We start from the raw sequence: 16,137 nt of genomic DNA on the forward strand, positions 1-16,137 counted from the left end.
TGCTGTGAAGATGGTTGAAAGTTTGAATCCAAGTCATAAGTAGCCACCAAATATGTCCACAGTAACTTCAACTGTGGTGGTAAGACCATGTAGCTACCACAGTCGAGACCAACAACGTGGTTGTTAACAGAAGAGGTTGCTGAGGGGAGCCACAACTCTGCTGATGATCTTACTTCAGCTTTCCTTTGCTCTGTGCACCTGCGAAGGTTTCAGATGTGAGGATTGGTTGCAAAGTTACGTTGTCATCATGGTTGTAACCTCAAAACAGTCTCTAAACATGGCAATGACAAAACCAGAACTATCTGTACAGCTTTCCTATTGAATGTATTTGACAGCTTTTTTGCCTTTTTTTTTTGTAATCTCTCTCCTTCAGATACGCACATGCGAAGCACATGCTATGGGGAATACAGAAGGGGCCAGTGCGTTAAACCCTTATTTGGTGCAGTCACAAAGTCCGAATGCTGCTGTGCGAGCACAGATTTTGCCTTTGGAGAGCCTTGCCAACCCTGTCCTGCACAAAACTCAGGTACAGTGTGTTTCACCCACCCTGAGATTTACATCCCTTCTTTGTCATTTGTAAAGATGTTCAGAACGCCAGAATAGAATGTTTGGTCAGCTCCAGAGAGAGGTGCTAACAAGGATTTGATTCAATCTTTTCAGGCCACAGAGTTGTCAAAATATCTAACAAATGCTACTCTTTTTTTAAAAAAAAATTATTTTGTTCGGTGGCAGACAAGTTTCGTTATTTTTTGTGCATGTTATCAGGTTCATCCTGAATTTTGTCTACTTTTTAAAACCTACTTACAATTTTGGCATTTCTTTAAGTAGCTTTTTCTAAAATGGTTCATCCATCCATTATCTGTCTGTCTGTCTGTCTGTCTATCATCTATCTATCATCTGTCGCTCTCTCTCCCCCTCTCTCACACACATCTGTCTGTCTGTCTATCTATCTATCTATCTATCTATCTATCTATCTATCTATCATCTGTCCATCTATTATCTCTCTCTCATCTCTATCTATCTATCTATCTATCTATCTATCTATCTATCTATCTATCTATCTATCTATCTATCTATCATCTCTCACTTCCTGTGTCTGTCTGTCTGTCTGTCTGTCTATCTATCTATCTATCTATCTATCTATCTATCTATCTATCTATCTATCTATCTATCTATCTATCTATCATCTATCATCTGCCTGTCTATTATCTCTCTCTCTCCTATCTGTCTATCTATCTATCTATCTATCTATCTATCATCTATCTATCATTGAGTAAACTCATATGCTGCCCATCTCACTGTCAAATGAACTTAGTTCCTCACACAAGGATACCTGCCAAGTGGTATATTTATTTTATTTGGTGGCAAAAGTGTATGTTTGGGGAAAAAATGTTATATAATGACAGATTCCTCTAGGACAGGTGTGCAAAAATCTTTATAATGTAGTAGCTGATGATAAAATGGCATTGATGTGCATATAATATCAGAGATTGTACATTTCTCATGCCCCTAATGGAAGACAGAAGAAATGGAAAATGACATCATTATGTAAGAAGTTTTTTAGGGTCATAGAACTTGCCAAATACTGTAAATATTCTCATATGTATGTTTGCACATTGTAGCTGTAATCCGTTTTCCCCAAACTCCTCCTAAATTGTAATCTCTGCTTAGGCGGTGGTTATTGAAACACCACTGAAGTTTCTTGGCCCATTCTCTCAGGAAAAGAATATTCTGGAATGCAGAGTCCAGAAATTGATGTATTGTTTCTTTTAAAGAAAAAATATCATGAGAATATGTTTAACCTTTATTTTAACTGGCAGTTCTGAGAAGGAGACAGAAAGGATCTCTTGAAGCAAATCAAACTGGCTTTAATCAACGTGCAAACTTGAAAGAAAGACTGCTACTCTCGGCCATGTTAGTTCAAACAGCAAGAAAGATTCTGGAGAGCTATCAGAGCAAGACAAGGCTTGCTGCTATCAGCTCTCCTTTTTAAAAACTATGCAACTGAGCCGAAACATTTTGTAAATGCAAATGGCCCTGAGCCATAGACTTCTGTTTTGCATTTGAATTAATTTCACAGAACATTTCCACATGTGGAAGCATTTTTTCCCCCTCTCTTCTGGATTGTGTTTTGAGCACCTTTACTATTGTTGGAGAACGGAGGGTAAAATAGAAGACGGCTCTCAGCTTTTAATTTTTTAGGATGGTGAGAGCTGCAAGATATATGGTTTTCTTGTGGTTTTTTCCTTTCTTGGATAGCTCATGAGAGGGACATTTTCCTTTGGGAAGTCAGATGCTCTTCTGTGCAGTCTATGAGTTTTAGTCTTGGTAGAAAAGAATACTTGTAGCTCAGGGTTGAACCGTGGGGTCCTTGGTGCTCTCTGAGCTTGGCTGTTTTCTTGCAGACATTTAATGACCCAACTAAGTAACATCATCAGTGCTGCTGTGCTAACGTAGTCTTCATATACCCTTTTATGTTGGTTGGGTAGGTTTTCCCCCCCATGTTAGCTATGTCTCAGTTTACCAATTTCATTTGCTGAGATGTAAGTGACTATATTAATTGTTAATGTACAACTGTGTTACAGTCTGCAATTCTAGCAGTTGTTTTTTGCGGTTTCCGTGGCATGAAAAGCCATGGTCATTTCTCTTGCTTCTGGGCCTTCCTAAACATCAGGCGAGTGCTCAAGTGGTGTTTTGAGCTTAGCGTGATGTTCAAATTACCCATGATAGCTTAGTGAGGGCAAGATTGATGTGGCTTGCTCAATCGTGGTTGAAAGAATCATGGTTTTGCAGCGTAAACCATCAGTGTTTCTCTAACCGCTAACCTGGGGAACCCAGAGCAGGATGGAGCCCATTAAATGGCTTGTGTGATGTGTTGTCCCCAGAGTGAGGGGTGCGGAACTATTATATTATTTTAATAATTTATTATTTGATTATTTTATTTTATTAGTTTTACTTATATAAATATATATGTGATGTTTTTATATCCCTGTAAGCCGCCTTATGTCACCATGTGCGAATAGGCGGAAATATAATTTTTCTAATCAATAAATAAAATAAATACATCCCAGAAGAGGTAGGAGACAAACCTACTTCAAAACAGTTGCACTTCAACATCTTGAAATTACAAACTTGTGTTTGTGTCTTCTGGGTAGCATGTCCTGTTGAGGTCAGTGTGCCCAATTACTCCAAAATCATCTTGTAGAAGACTCTAGAAACCTCTGCATTTTTCTGAAATCTAATTCTAAATCTCTTATCTAATTTTTCTCGCTTTTTTCTTCTTCCAGAGGAATATGAAAGTCTTTGTCCGAGTGGACCAGGAATTACAGCATCAGGAAATGGTAAGCTTACAGCTGAATTTCATTCAGAATGGGTGTAAAGGAGTATGGGATGACATTTGCAAGAAATGCTCTAAAGAAAAGATAGATAAATGAATGTCCTGGTTGTTATCATCATCATCATTTAATGACCCCATAATCCCTTGCGGGATGGAGTCTGGGCAACTGAATGGAGCTAGCTGAGTGTTTTAATGGCCGGATGCCCTTCCTGTCACCAATGCAGAGTTTTGTTCAGTAGATATATTCTCAATGGGCCCAGAGAGAGAAATATCAGCCTCTATCCTAGGATCAAACTCACAGTCTCCTGATTGTGAGGCGAGAGCTCCACCTCTAGGTCACCCCACCATTTTTATGTCCTGGTTGTTATGATGGGTTAAAAAAAAAATTACACATACCTGTTACTATTTCTTTTTTTTTTGCAGATATCAATGAATGTGCATTGGATCCTGACATATGTCCCAATGGAAAATGTGAAAATCTGCGTGGAACATACAAATGCGTATGTAACATTGGATATGAGGTGGATTCAACTGGGAAAATCTGTTTAGGTATGACGTTTTCTCTATTTCTCTAATACTCTCCCAGATCGTAGCTCATCCTTTTTATATTAGTTTCAACTTATAGGTAGGGTTTACCATTTGCTTCCCTTATTTCTGCTTAACCTTTTAATTTTCTTCTCATCTTCCTGATCCCCAGTGCTACGTTTTCCTTTGTTATCAGATTGCTTGATCCTTATTTGTTCATTGTACTTAGGGAGGTTATTTTTCTGGACCAGTGAGAGCAATGGGGCTCAACTGGCTTTCCTGCCTTGAAGCACTTGCACAAGGTCTTGTTTGATGAACAGAAGAACTAGGGGAGACAGGATAGCGTTGTTGCAATATCTCAGGGGCTGCCACACAAAGGAGAGGGAGTCAAGCTATTCTCCAAAGCACCTGAAGGCAGGACAAGAAGCAATGGGTGGAAACTAATCAAGGTCAGAAGCAACCTAGAATGAAGAAGAAATTTCCTGACAGTTAGAACAATTAATGAGTGGAACAGCTTGTCTCCAGAAGTTGTAAATGCTCCAACACTGGAGGCTTTTAAGAAGAGATTGGACCACCATTTGTCTGAAGTGGTGCAGGGTTTCCTGCTTAAGCAGGGGGTTGGACTAGAAGACCTCAAAGGTCCCTCCCAACTTTGTTATTCCATTCCATTCCATTCCACTCCATTCCATTCCACTCCATTCTATTCTATTGCTGTGAGGCTCCAATGGGTAGTACAGCTGCTACCCATTTATTCATCACCCATTTAGTACCACCCAGGGAACATGTGTAGCTTAAGAAATGCCACGGACACGGAGCAGCTATTGCTTCTCAATTTTTTCTTTACCATGGACCCCCAAGACTTAAAACATAACATTTCTTAAAGCCTTTGTGTCAACATCATGGGGTCCTTGGACCATATGTTCAGAACCATTGGTCTATGGTGTGGCCCCGTGCCCTGAAAAAGTTATCAGTTTTGAGCTAGACATATTAAGAGAGTTTTGGCGTGTCTTCTGCGTTGATGACTCAGCTCCTGGATCAAATTCTCCTCCTTTATTGCCTTCCAGCAGGCCATGTTGATAAAATGCTGCATGCAGATAAAATATCGGGCTGAATAAAATCTGTTCTTAAGTATATATAGTATATTTATATACCGTCACATAATATAAGGTTCACCGGATCACTTTGGAGTTTTATGAGGGGTCTACACGGTACCGCCCTCCCTATGGAGCTCTGTTGATTTCCCACGACTTCATCGCTTTATCTCGCGGGAGGAAATGGTTCGAAGAAGAAAAACATAGATTATCTTCATGACATCTTTGATGTGTCTTGAAATACCCCTTTTTCCTGGCCGTAGGCAGAAGGCTTGGAAACTCATTGTACAAAGCACAAAAACTGCCGATAGTTACTCCATTTCCATTGACTTTGATGTTAACCAAAACCTTCTTCATAATATTATATGGAAAAACGTTCCTATTAGGGAAGTCTATTGCTTTCCTTAAATAGACATTCATTTTACAGCTTCATATGAAAGAGACCCCACCCAAATAATCATCGAGGCTTGTTATTTTCGCAGACGTTGCTGAATTATCTTGATTATTTTTGCAGACATTGATGAATGTGCCGTGAACAGGTTGCTCTGTGACAACGGACAGTGCAGGAACACACCTGGAAGTTTCACGTGCACCTGCCCCAAGGGGTTTGTATTCAAACCTGACCTACAAACATGTGAAGGTAATGAAAAGACTCGATTTTTTTCCCTCAAAAGTTCTGCCTGGTTCTTAAAGCGGGTGTGTGTGTGTGTGTGTGTGTCAAATTTAGAGGCTACAGTTACTCTTAATAGGATTATTTCATATTTGTGTAGTAATAATTCTGTTCGCTTTAACTCTGTTCACTTCATGCCTGTAACATATTCCCTGTTCTAAAGTTTAAAATTAAGGAATTCAAGTACAGATAGTCCTTGACTTACAGCAGTTCACTTAGTTACTGTCCAAATTTACAACATCACTGATAAAAGTGATTTATGGTGTTTTTTTTCACTCTTACAACCGTTGCCTCATTGCCTTGGTCGCATGATCCAAATTCAAGTGGTTCATATTTATGATGGTCGCAGCTTCCCAGGCTCATGTGATTCCCCCTTTTTTGTGGTCCGCCGGCAGCCTGCGGAGATGGCAGCAGAGTTGGACAGTGGAGAGGAACATGGGTCAGTCCGGGAGTCTGGGGAGGACTTGGATGAGGGTTCTACATCCAATGGGGCCATGGCCATCTGGGAGTTATGTGCTGACTCCAGAGCCTTCAGAATCTGACAGCAGCAAGGCAGAGGAACAGGGGGAACCTGTTACCAGTGCGCGCATGCGCAGAGCTGCCAGAAGGCAAGAACAGTTAAGACAAAAGGAACGACTTGGGAGGAAGGCTTGGAGGTGATTAGCCCCTCCCATAAGAAAGGAGGAGCAAAGGGACATGAGCCTTTGCAGGAAGCAACTTTGATCATTCTGGTTGGTTTAAACCCTGAAGCTCTGTGTTGACTTTGTGCTCCATTTGGTCTTGTACAACTAATTGGCAATTGAGTCGTTGGCAGCATTCCAAGAAAGATAAAGGTGTATTCTTATCAGATTTATCCCGAAGGACTTTGGCAGACTTCTGTGGGACTATTTAACAACTGTAGTGCTTCACTTAGTGGATGTAGCAAGAAAGGTTGTAACATAAATTCTGGGCTCAATTGTAAGTCGAGAACTACCTGTATTTTTGACCCAGTTGCTTTAATCCAGACCCAGGAATGAATGAAGCTAAGTTCATGGAGTTCTTCATTTGCAAGTTGCTCTTTCAATAAGTTGAAGACAGGTGTGACTGGCTTACATGGAATAAATAGGTCCTTGCTATTGATTGGGTATCGTAGGAGAAACCCAATGAATTTCTCCCAGCAGAATGCTGGAGGATCCATGAAGAGCTGCCTGCAACCAGTGGTGGGATTCAAATAATTTAACAACCGGTTCTCTGCCCTAATGATTTCTTCCAGCAACCAGTTCACCAAACTGCTCAGAAAGGTAACAACCGGTTGTCCCAAAGTAGTGCGAACTGGCTGAATCCCACCACTGACTGCAACCATTTTGTGCCACACCATCCAAATGTCGGAATTCCATCTTCTCTGCTGAACAGGATACATATATTATTTTGAAATAATCAAAGCAGAGCACTCTCTGAACCTCTGTCCTCCTTCCAGCCATTCAAATTTGCTTTTTGCTCTTCTAGATATCAACGAATGCGAATCCAGCCCCTGCATTAACGGAGTGTGTAAAAATACCCTGGGCTCTTTCGTCTGCGAATGTTCTCCCGAAAGTAGTTTGGATACCACAAGAACCATCTGCATTGGTAATGTATTCTTCTGAGCGTATCCCTTTTTCATCATCCGGTTTTTAAGAGTGTCGTAATGGCACACCTGACCGGTTTTGGTCACGGTGAGGATAATTGAATTAGCATTTGCACATCGGAGAGGCATACAAGGGGTCCCTTGAGGGTACATTCTGTTTATGGTGCTCTGTGTGTTTATTCCAACAGAGACAGTCAAAGGCACCTGTTGGCAGACCATCGTGAATGGGAGGTGTGAAATAAATATCAACGGGGCCACGTTGAAATCCCAGTGCTGTTCCTCGCTGGGTGCTGCTTGGGGCAGTCCCTGTGTCCCGTGTGAAAAAGGTGAGACTCGATGCAAAGCTTTATCTGTTGCAGTGGGGGAGAAACGTTCTGCGAGGAGGAGGAGGAAGTAATTCCCAAATCATGTCTCATCAACACATGGTTTTGGCAGAAGAACGCCAGAAAGTTGAGCCTCTTAATCTGTTGTTCTGATCTAGCTCCCAAACATGACAAACCCTTCTGTAGCTTAAACCAACGATTCCTTTATTAGGAGCGCCAGCAGCCCCCACAAAAAGTCTGTCTGTCTCTTACCACAGGCTAACAAATCCGTCCAGCGGGGAGATGAATAGTTGTCTGTCACACCTATTCATCTCCTCCCCCTGCCTTTCATCCTCAGAGCTAGGGCGAGGGTTCACTAGCAGTGATGGCTCTTCCGTCCGAAGGACCAACCCATAGATTTCCACTGCTCTCCTCTCCTCTGCCTGGCACACCTATTCATCTCCTCCCCCACCTATTCATCTCCTCCCCCTGCCTTTCATCCCGAGAACTAGGGTGAGGGTTCACTGGTAGTGATGGCTCTTCCATCCGAAGGACCGGCCCATAGATTTCCACTGCTCTCCTCTCCTCTGCCTGCCACACCTATTCATTTCCTCCCCCTGCCTTTCATCCCCGAGCTAGGGTGAGGGTTCACTAGCAGTGGTGGCTCTTCCATCCAAAGGACCGGCCCATAGATTTCCACTGCTCTTCTCTCCTCTGCCTGCCACACCCATTCATTTCCTCTCCCTGCCTTTCATCCCCGAGCTAGGGTGAGGGTTCACTAGCAGTGGTGGCTCTTCCATCCGAAGGACCGGACCATAGATTTCCACTGCTCTCCTCTCCTCTGCCTTCTGCGCATCCATGCATCAGGCACTGGACCCAACTGTTCCTGCTATTCCGCATCAGCCAGCTCCAGACCTGGGGGCTGTTGACTCTTCATCTGAGGGGTGATGGATGGCCTGGGCTTCACCTCTATCTCTATCTCTGTCAGCTCCATTCCCTCTTCCACCTTGGAGCTCTCAGATTGCCCTGATGCTGACTCTGACACCCATGCCTCTTCCTCCTCCTCTGATTCAGCTGCTGTAGGGGCCAGTGGCTGACAGGCCACAACACCTGGTCCCTTCCTTTTAGCTGTGAAATGAACTCCTTCAGTTAAAGGGAAACGGTTTTCAAGAATTCTTGACTTACAGATAGTCCTTCACCTACCACCATTTGTTTAGTGATGATCTGAAGTTACAACGGCACTGAAGACAGTGGCTTGTGACAGCTTTTCGCCCTTATAAGTGTTGCAGTGTCTGTCACACGATCAAAACTCAGACACTTGGCAACTGGCATGTACTTATGACAGTTGCAGTGTCCTGGGGTCATGTGATCCCCTTTTGTGACCTTCTGACAAGCAAAGTCGATGGGGCGGAAGCCACAGTAACCTAATGAATCTATTACTAACAGTATAATTGCAGTGATTCATTTAACAACTGTGGTCAGAAAGGTCATAAAATGGGGGTAAAGCTCAGTTAACAACTGTCTTGCTTAGCAACAGAAATTTTTTGGCTCAAGTGGCGTCATAAGTCAAGGACTATCTGTGTTCTGAAGGTTATGCTATTTACTTATGAAATTTCTGCACTGGCCATCTCACCTATGTGGTTCTGGTCAGTGTACAGCAACGTACAGGAATAAATAATATATAATTGATGGGTGGATTATGTGCCGTGAAATTGGGAACAATTCTTTACTTTACTTTACTTTATGGCCATTGCACCTCGTATTACAAAATCAAATACCATCTTCAGTGCACATGACCATGAAAAGAAACACAAACACGCATCCTTCACTCTCCACACATTGAACCGAAAACCCCCGACATCGCACCAACACTACACTATGCAGCAGAATTCAACAGAGCTCCTGCCCTGGGATAGAAGCTGTTTTTCAGCCTATTTGTCCTTGTTTTTATTATCCTGCACCGTCTGCCAGATGGTAATAGTTAAAAAAAAGGGTTCCTTAGCAACCAGAAAGGTGGACATATAGATATTCGTTAATATAATTAGAAGGAAATGTTTCTTACTTCAGTGTTACACCATGCCTTGCAAGTGCAGGGAATGTTCACTCAATTTTCTTGCAGATTGCTTAACAAACCACAGAGAACTTCCCAGGAACAAACTTTACCACAGATTATTGTGAATAGTCTTTTTGTTGTTACTCCTTTAACTTGTATGCAAGGATATAATGTAGACATTGCAATTCCATTATAATTAGAAACAATATCGTACATTTTTCCAAGAAAACATTCTTAATACTGCCCTGATTATCACCGTTGGAGTACTTTGTTCCTCTTGTAACCCTTTTCCTTCCTTAAATCATTATTAATTTCTAATTTAGCTGGAAGTGCTCATGCATAGAAGAGCTGTGTCATTTCTTCTCCAATTAAGTTCGTGTTCTGACATTGTTCTCATTTGCTTTAGATCCAATATGTTCAAAGGGATATTCAAGGATTAGAGGAAATCAGTGTGAAGGTAAGTACTTATGCCTTGGAATATGAACATAATTGAATATGAATATAATAATAATACTAATTATTATTATTATTATCTCCCATTGCCTACATTGGGTTATTCTGAACCCAATGTAGTCAATGGGAGATAATAAAATAATAACAATAATAATAATAATAATAATAATAATAATAATAATAATAATAATAATAATATCCACTTAATAATTGTGTTGAGAATGTTTGCTTTTGAAACTTTTTTAGAGTGGAATTTCACAAAACTCCCTATTTTGACACTGAGAGTGTAATGTTTCAAGTACAAAACAAAAAAGGACATTAAATCTCAGAAGAGTTGGGTTTCAGAAATCCTTTTAAAGGTTATACTCATTCTTCAATGAAGTTGCACATTTCAGAATTTTGAGAGTGGGTTGCCAATTTTTTTATACAATGTATGAAAATGCATGCATTAAAGAGAATGACATAGAAGGAACAAGTATGCAGAAAAATGCAGTACATTTCAGAAAATGTGTTCAGAAAGGAAATCTGCATACCCCAAAAACATGCTTTGCAATAACCGCGGTCCAATTTTTTGTGCGAAAATTCCCCCGATAGAAGAAAACCCAAAGATGGGAAAAATAAGAAAGTGAGTCAAAAGAGACAGATTCATCCATCTTTATTAACAATGGTCTTTGCAATTCCTTCGGTTCTTGAGGGAAAAAGGACGAGCCACAAATTACAACATTGCATTTGGTATTGCAAAATATTCCAAGCAGATGATGTGTTAACCCGTTTTTCCTAGGGTGGGTCTGTAGATCCTTCTGGTTTTCGTCTTCCTTGTCTCCAGACATGATAGAACAGTGTCATTGTCAGCGTTCCAAGTAATACACCCATTGAAAGCAGAACTCTGAGGCAGGCAAATCCCTCAAAGGACAATTTATTGGATACATCATACTGGCACCACTGGTGAAAGCCGACTCTGAAACTTCTCGCGCCTTTCACCTAATGAAAAAGTAAAAGTTTCCCCTTTCCCCGAAGTGACTGGTCAAGCTGTCCAATCAAGGTGCTGGCAGGTTGCTTGGTTACTTCACTCGTCCCCTGGCCAGCCACCTCTCGGAATGTCCTTGGTTCCCACAGGAAAACTTAATTTGTTTTGACTACAAGACCCTATCTAGCTATTTCCTCCCTCCCTCTGTTGTGTGGCAACTCTGAAGCCCCCAAGATGGCCTCAGCCAGGTTCACTTCAGGGTTGACAGTCATTGCAGTACATAAAAAGTTGGTGGAGAAAAACAAAAAACGAAGGGCTCTTGCAATATCCCAGAAATATTAGAAAGATCTGATAGCAGAACGGGTGGGAACCTTGCTTGAGAAGCAGACGGTTAAGTAGAAATGCTTGTCGAGGAATTGAATTGGTTAAAGTCAGTTGTGGAGGGACCCTTGAAGACCGGATAGGAGGTCCTCTTCCCATCCATGGCGGTTGTCAAAGAAAGTGAAAGGAATGGTGCGCATCATGTTTCGAAGGTCTTCCCTCCCCGTTTATCCCTTTCCCCAGCCTGTTTGGAAGGCCTCCTTTCACTGTTTCCTTTGTATCAGTCACCACTGGAAGTAGTGCTGATGGAGTAGTCTGCCTTGACCACCAAGCTTCCAAGTGACATCCATAGTCCTGTCCGTTAAGCTCTTTCCTCGAGCCTGTTATACTGTGTTGGGTCAGACCGACTAACACAACCTGACACAGCACAGCTGCCGATCCGTTTGAAAAAACAAATGATTCCCATATGTGTTGTTTCAGGAGGAGAGTGAGACAAAGAATGGCCCATCACTCTCTCTCTCTCCTTCTTCTTCTTCTTCTTTTTTTTTTTTTTTTGCTTTTTTGCTTTCCAAGATAATGACCCAATAGCTTGGATCTATTCTATCACAGATTGACTGTACATAACTTATCTAACCCAGGAGAGGAAAACGGGGCTCCGCCTAATCCAGATTGCAAGGGAAGACTCGGAACATTTTTTCAGTGTTCAGACATGGAAAGTTATTCTTCCAAGATAGTAGTCTTGGATACAATGGGCACAGCCTTTTCAGCATTTTGAAAAGTTAACGGAGTCATTTTCCTTAGGGGCCGATGGTAAACAATGTCCCCCTCCCTACCGCTCTCTTAAATATGCTTTCTTAAGCAATTGTGTCAAGAGCCTGGCACGCAGCCCTTTTAAATGTCAGATGTTTTTGCAGAACAAATTTGGAACCTACAGTTGCAAGTTTGTCCCTTATTTTTCCAAAAATGAGTGGCCTGCAGTAATTCTCTCATGTATTTATTTGTTTGTTTATTTATGAAAACTTGTAATGGCTGCCCAATTCACTCTTAGTGACTTACAGAGATTAAAAAGCCAACAGTTAAAAAAAGGAATAACTCCCACCCACCTACCCACAATGACAACAATCAAATTATATCTTTGATTTATATTTTTATTTTTGTTCTATCTTTTCCTGTCTGCCTGGGGCTACCGTATATGGAGGCAGTACCTTTTTCCCACAGTAGGAAATTGAAGCCAGCTCTGTTTGATATAATTAAATTTAAGTTCTTAAAAATGGAAGCATTTTCCTACGAATCACAAATGTCCCTAGATTGTGCCCTAAATGAATAATGTATGCGTTTCTTTTGCTTCTAAATATAGTTGGCAAACCATGTCTAAAATAATAATAGAGATAGACTTCTCCCTTTTGAAAAAAAAACAACACAGTATGATGGAGGTATTGGATCCATCTATGTCAAGGGTCTTCAAACTTGGCTAGTTTAAGACTTGTGGACTGAGCTAACATGACTGGAGGAGGAATTCTGGGAGTTGAAGTCCACAAGTCTTAAAGCTGTCAAGTTTGAAGGCCCCTGATCTATATCTTTACTGACATTTTACATCTTTCTTTTTCAATATGTGCGAAGATGTCAATGAGTGTCAAGTGTTTCCTGGGGTATGTACCAATGGCCAATGCGTCAACACTTTGGGATCCTTCATATGTCAGTGTCCCAATGGAATGATCTTGGATGCAACTGGACGAAGATGTATTGGTAAGTGTTCAGGGCTCTAATGTTGTAAGTTGTGATGAAAACTCATTCATGGCTTTATGTTACGATTGATCTCTTCCATGTGAAGTCTTAGTACCACTTTATAAAGCCTTAGTACGGTAGTAAGGCCACATCTGAAATCCTACATCCAGTGTTGGTCACCACATTAGAAAAAAGATGTTGAGGCTTTGGAAAAAGTGCAAAGAAGAGCAACTAAGATGATTAAAGGCCTGGAGACTAAAACGTATGAAGAATGATTGCAGGATTTGGGTTTGGCTAGTCTAGAGAAAGGAAGGACTGGGGGGGACATGGTAGCAGTATTCCAGTATTTTGAGGGGCTGCCACAAAGAGGAGGGGGTGAACTTATTTTCCAAAGCCCCAAAGGGCAGGACAAGAAGCAATGGATGGAAATGAATCAAGGAGAGAAGCAACTTGGAATTAAGGAGAAACTTCTTAATAGTGAGGACAATTAACTAGTGGAGCAGCTTGCCTTCAGAAGTCATGGCTGCTCCATCACTGGAGGTCTTTAAGAAGAGACTGGACAGTCATTTGTCTGAAGTGGTATAGGGTCTCCTTGACAGGGAGATTGGATTAGAAGGTCCCTTCCAAGTCTATTCTGATAGAACTGTGGGAATCTCCTATAAACCAAGGGTTACTCCTTCTCTAGTAATTTTTGCTGTCCACCATATGAGAGAATGCTAAAAACAGATTTTTTCTCTCAGTTCTCTGCTTTCAGTGAGTCTTTGAAGAGAATAAAATATGTACCAGGAGGGATAACTTGTGGCTTGTTAAGTCTTATGAAAGCTGTTTCTGATACGTTTGTTTTCCTAATCTTTAAAGCCATTGACAGTTGGGATGGCCATCTAGACATGACCTAAGAAGATGTTATCTTTATCTACAGCAAAATGATAAGGATTCCCAAATAAAATGGTTAACAGTTGTGGCAGCAAAGGAAACTGTTATTATTCACCAAGTACTTTGTGATTCTCTAATTTAAATGAGCTTATGATTTGAAAGATGGATATTTCTGCTTTGATTGTAGTTTTCTATGCCAGATGGGTAGAAGCAGTTGAAAAGAATAGAATAGCAGAGGGATCTGGGAGAGAAATAGGAAAAACATAATGTGTGCAACTAGCTAAAGGCATCCCAAAAGACTCTTAAATACAAAAGCCATTCTCAGCACCCCATTTTATTCAAAATGGACAGTCTTTTTAGGAAAAGGGACTGCAAATGACTCCCCTTCATGGAAGAGGCGCTAAGCATGATAGGGCTCAAACATTCATAGCCCTAACATGGTTTATTTCACTTTGCATCTGCATGTTTTGTTGACAGTCATTATGTCTTGAAAAACATAGTTTATGGTTTTGGAAGTTGCATGAAGCCTAAATCTATAGTTGATTTGAACAAAACATAGCTTAAATGTTTACTTACTTTGGAAGTTGTGGGAGCGTCATCACTTGAGATTTTCAAGAAGAGATTGGACTGCCATTTGTCAGAAATGGTGTGGGCTCTCCTGTTTGGATGGGGGGTTGGACTAGATGACCTACAAGGTTCCTTCCAACTCTGTTAATCTAAAGCTAATCTAAATGTGCAATGTCTGCTAAGCTTTTTAGTTTCTGCTAAGAAATTAGTTTTTCGGCTACAAAAACATACGAGCATATCTTGTATAGCTTTGGACTAATAGCTCTATGTGGTTTTCCATATTCATTCCCTGCCTCCCTCTGTGCCCCATTTTATATTTATTTATATATCAAACATTTTAACCGCCCATCTCTCTCACAGAGGGGCTCTGGGCAGGTGTACCATTTAATTGAGACAATAAAACCGCGTAATTTGAGATGATAATTTAAAAATGTAAAATCAACATTATAAAATTGCAAAAGGTGGAGGGTTTCAAGATTTTCCAGATGGTGGTGTATCCTTGTTCCTTTACTCTACCCATAATTCGTTGATGATTGTTAAATATCCCCCCAACAGATATTCGCTTGGAGTCCTGCTATTTGAAACACGATGATGAAGATTGCACCTCACCCATCGGAGGACGACACCGGCTGGATGCTTGCTGTTGCTCTGTTGGGGCCGCCTGGGGACCTGACTGTGATGAATGTCCCATAAGATCCACCCCTGAATATGAAGCTCTTTGCCCAAGGGGACCGGGATTTTCCACCAGGGGAGAGGTTATAAATGGGAAGCCTTTCTATAAAGGTGAGACAAAATGGCTGCCCCTGCAAAGAAGAGTTCTGATGAATGTATTTGTTTAGTTTCTCCCGCCTTCCTTTGAGGCAAATCGCAACCTCTCTAATGCAGTTGGGTTTGACCAAATCTGAAGGGCAGCTTTCTTGAAAATCAGACCACAAAGATGGGGAAATTTTTCTCTTTTATTCCCAGTTCTGAAGTGGTGAAGCTTATCGTATTTTCAGTGCAACAATTGGGGTTAAAAAAACCCAAACCGTTGGAAATAAAATTGGAGCTTGGTTCTCCGCTCCCAAATTCTCACAATCAGTTTCAAATTCCCTAACCTGTTAAAAAGTCTCTCAAGAGTGGTATCTTTTGGTATTCCAGTTATAATCCCAGAATGGTACAGTTGACTCTTCCCTACCTAATCTGATAACAGAAGAACATTTACAGGGCTGGTGTGTCATTCTCTTGTTCTGAATTCTTGCTGAGATGTTGGGCTTGGAAGGAGATGCTAGGCATCGACTGACCTAGATGTGTCTTCTCCAAGGAGACCAAAGAAGAACTCAAACATACTTAAAGATCGTTCTCCCCTCTGAGTCTGCCAAGGGTGGTCATGATGGGAGTTGGATAGAAATCAGACAAGGGTGAGGAAATAAGTATGAGTCATACCTTCTTTGAAATCCAAAGTAACAGTTGCCAACCTGTAAAGCATCCATCGTGATTATTTGTTTTAGCTAAGCCATTCTTATTCGAATGGAATGTTATTCCAGTTAAGACATTGGAAATTGGTGGCTAATAAATTTTCTAAGAATCGGAGATTGCACCCAGCGCAGACATTATTGTCAATGAATTATCTCACTTGCCTAAGCATTTTATGACTCAGTAACAGAAACA

The 16,137-nt window shown here is 41.1% G+C and overlaps 1 protein-coding gene across 2 annotated transcripts in view; it reads left to right on the top strand.

Annotated features, from left to right (window-relative positions):
- Positions 1–16,137, top strand: part of FBN1 (fibrillin 1) — a 179,886-nt gene that overhangs the window by 94,178 nt on the left and 69,571 nt on the right. For both annotated transcript variants that reach the window (XM_026709584.2, XM_087941425.1), the window contains exons 17-25: positions 374–526; positions 3,288–3,341; positions 3,761–3,886; positions 5,468–5,593; positions 7,109–7,228; positions 7,415–7,552; positions 9,988–10,038; positions 12,943–13,068; positions 15,043–15,270. In XM_026709584.2, coding sequence (XP_026565369.1) covers positions 374–526; positions 3,288–3,341; positions 3,761–3,886; positions 5,468–5,593; positions 7,109–7,228; positions 7,415–7,552; positions 9,988–10,038; positions 12,943–13,068; positions 15,043–15,270 — 1,122 coding nt within the window. The remainder of the gene's footprint in view (positions 1–373; positions 527–3,287; positions 3,342–3,760; positions 3,887–5,467; positions 5,594–7,108; positions 7,229–7,414; positions 7,553–9,987; positions 10,039–12,942; positions 13,069–15,042; positions 15,271–16,137) is intronic.

The sequence above is a fragment of the Pseudonaja textilis genome, chromosome 13 (genome assembly GCF_049901715.1).
Source record: "Pseudonaja textilis isolate UNSWEBS1 chromosome 13, rPseTex1.2, whole genome shotgun sequence".
Classification (NCBI taxonomy): domain Eukaryota; kingdom Metazoa; phylum Chordata; class Lepidosauria; order Squamata; family Elapidae; genus Pseudonaja; species Pseudonaja textilis.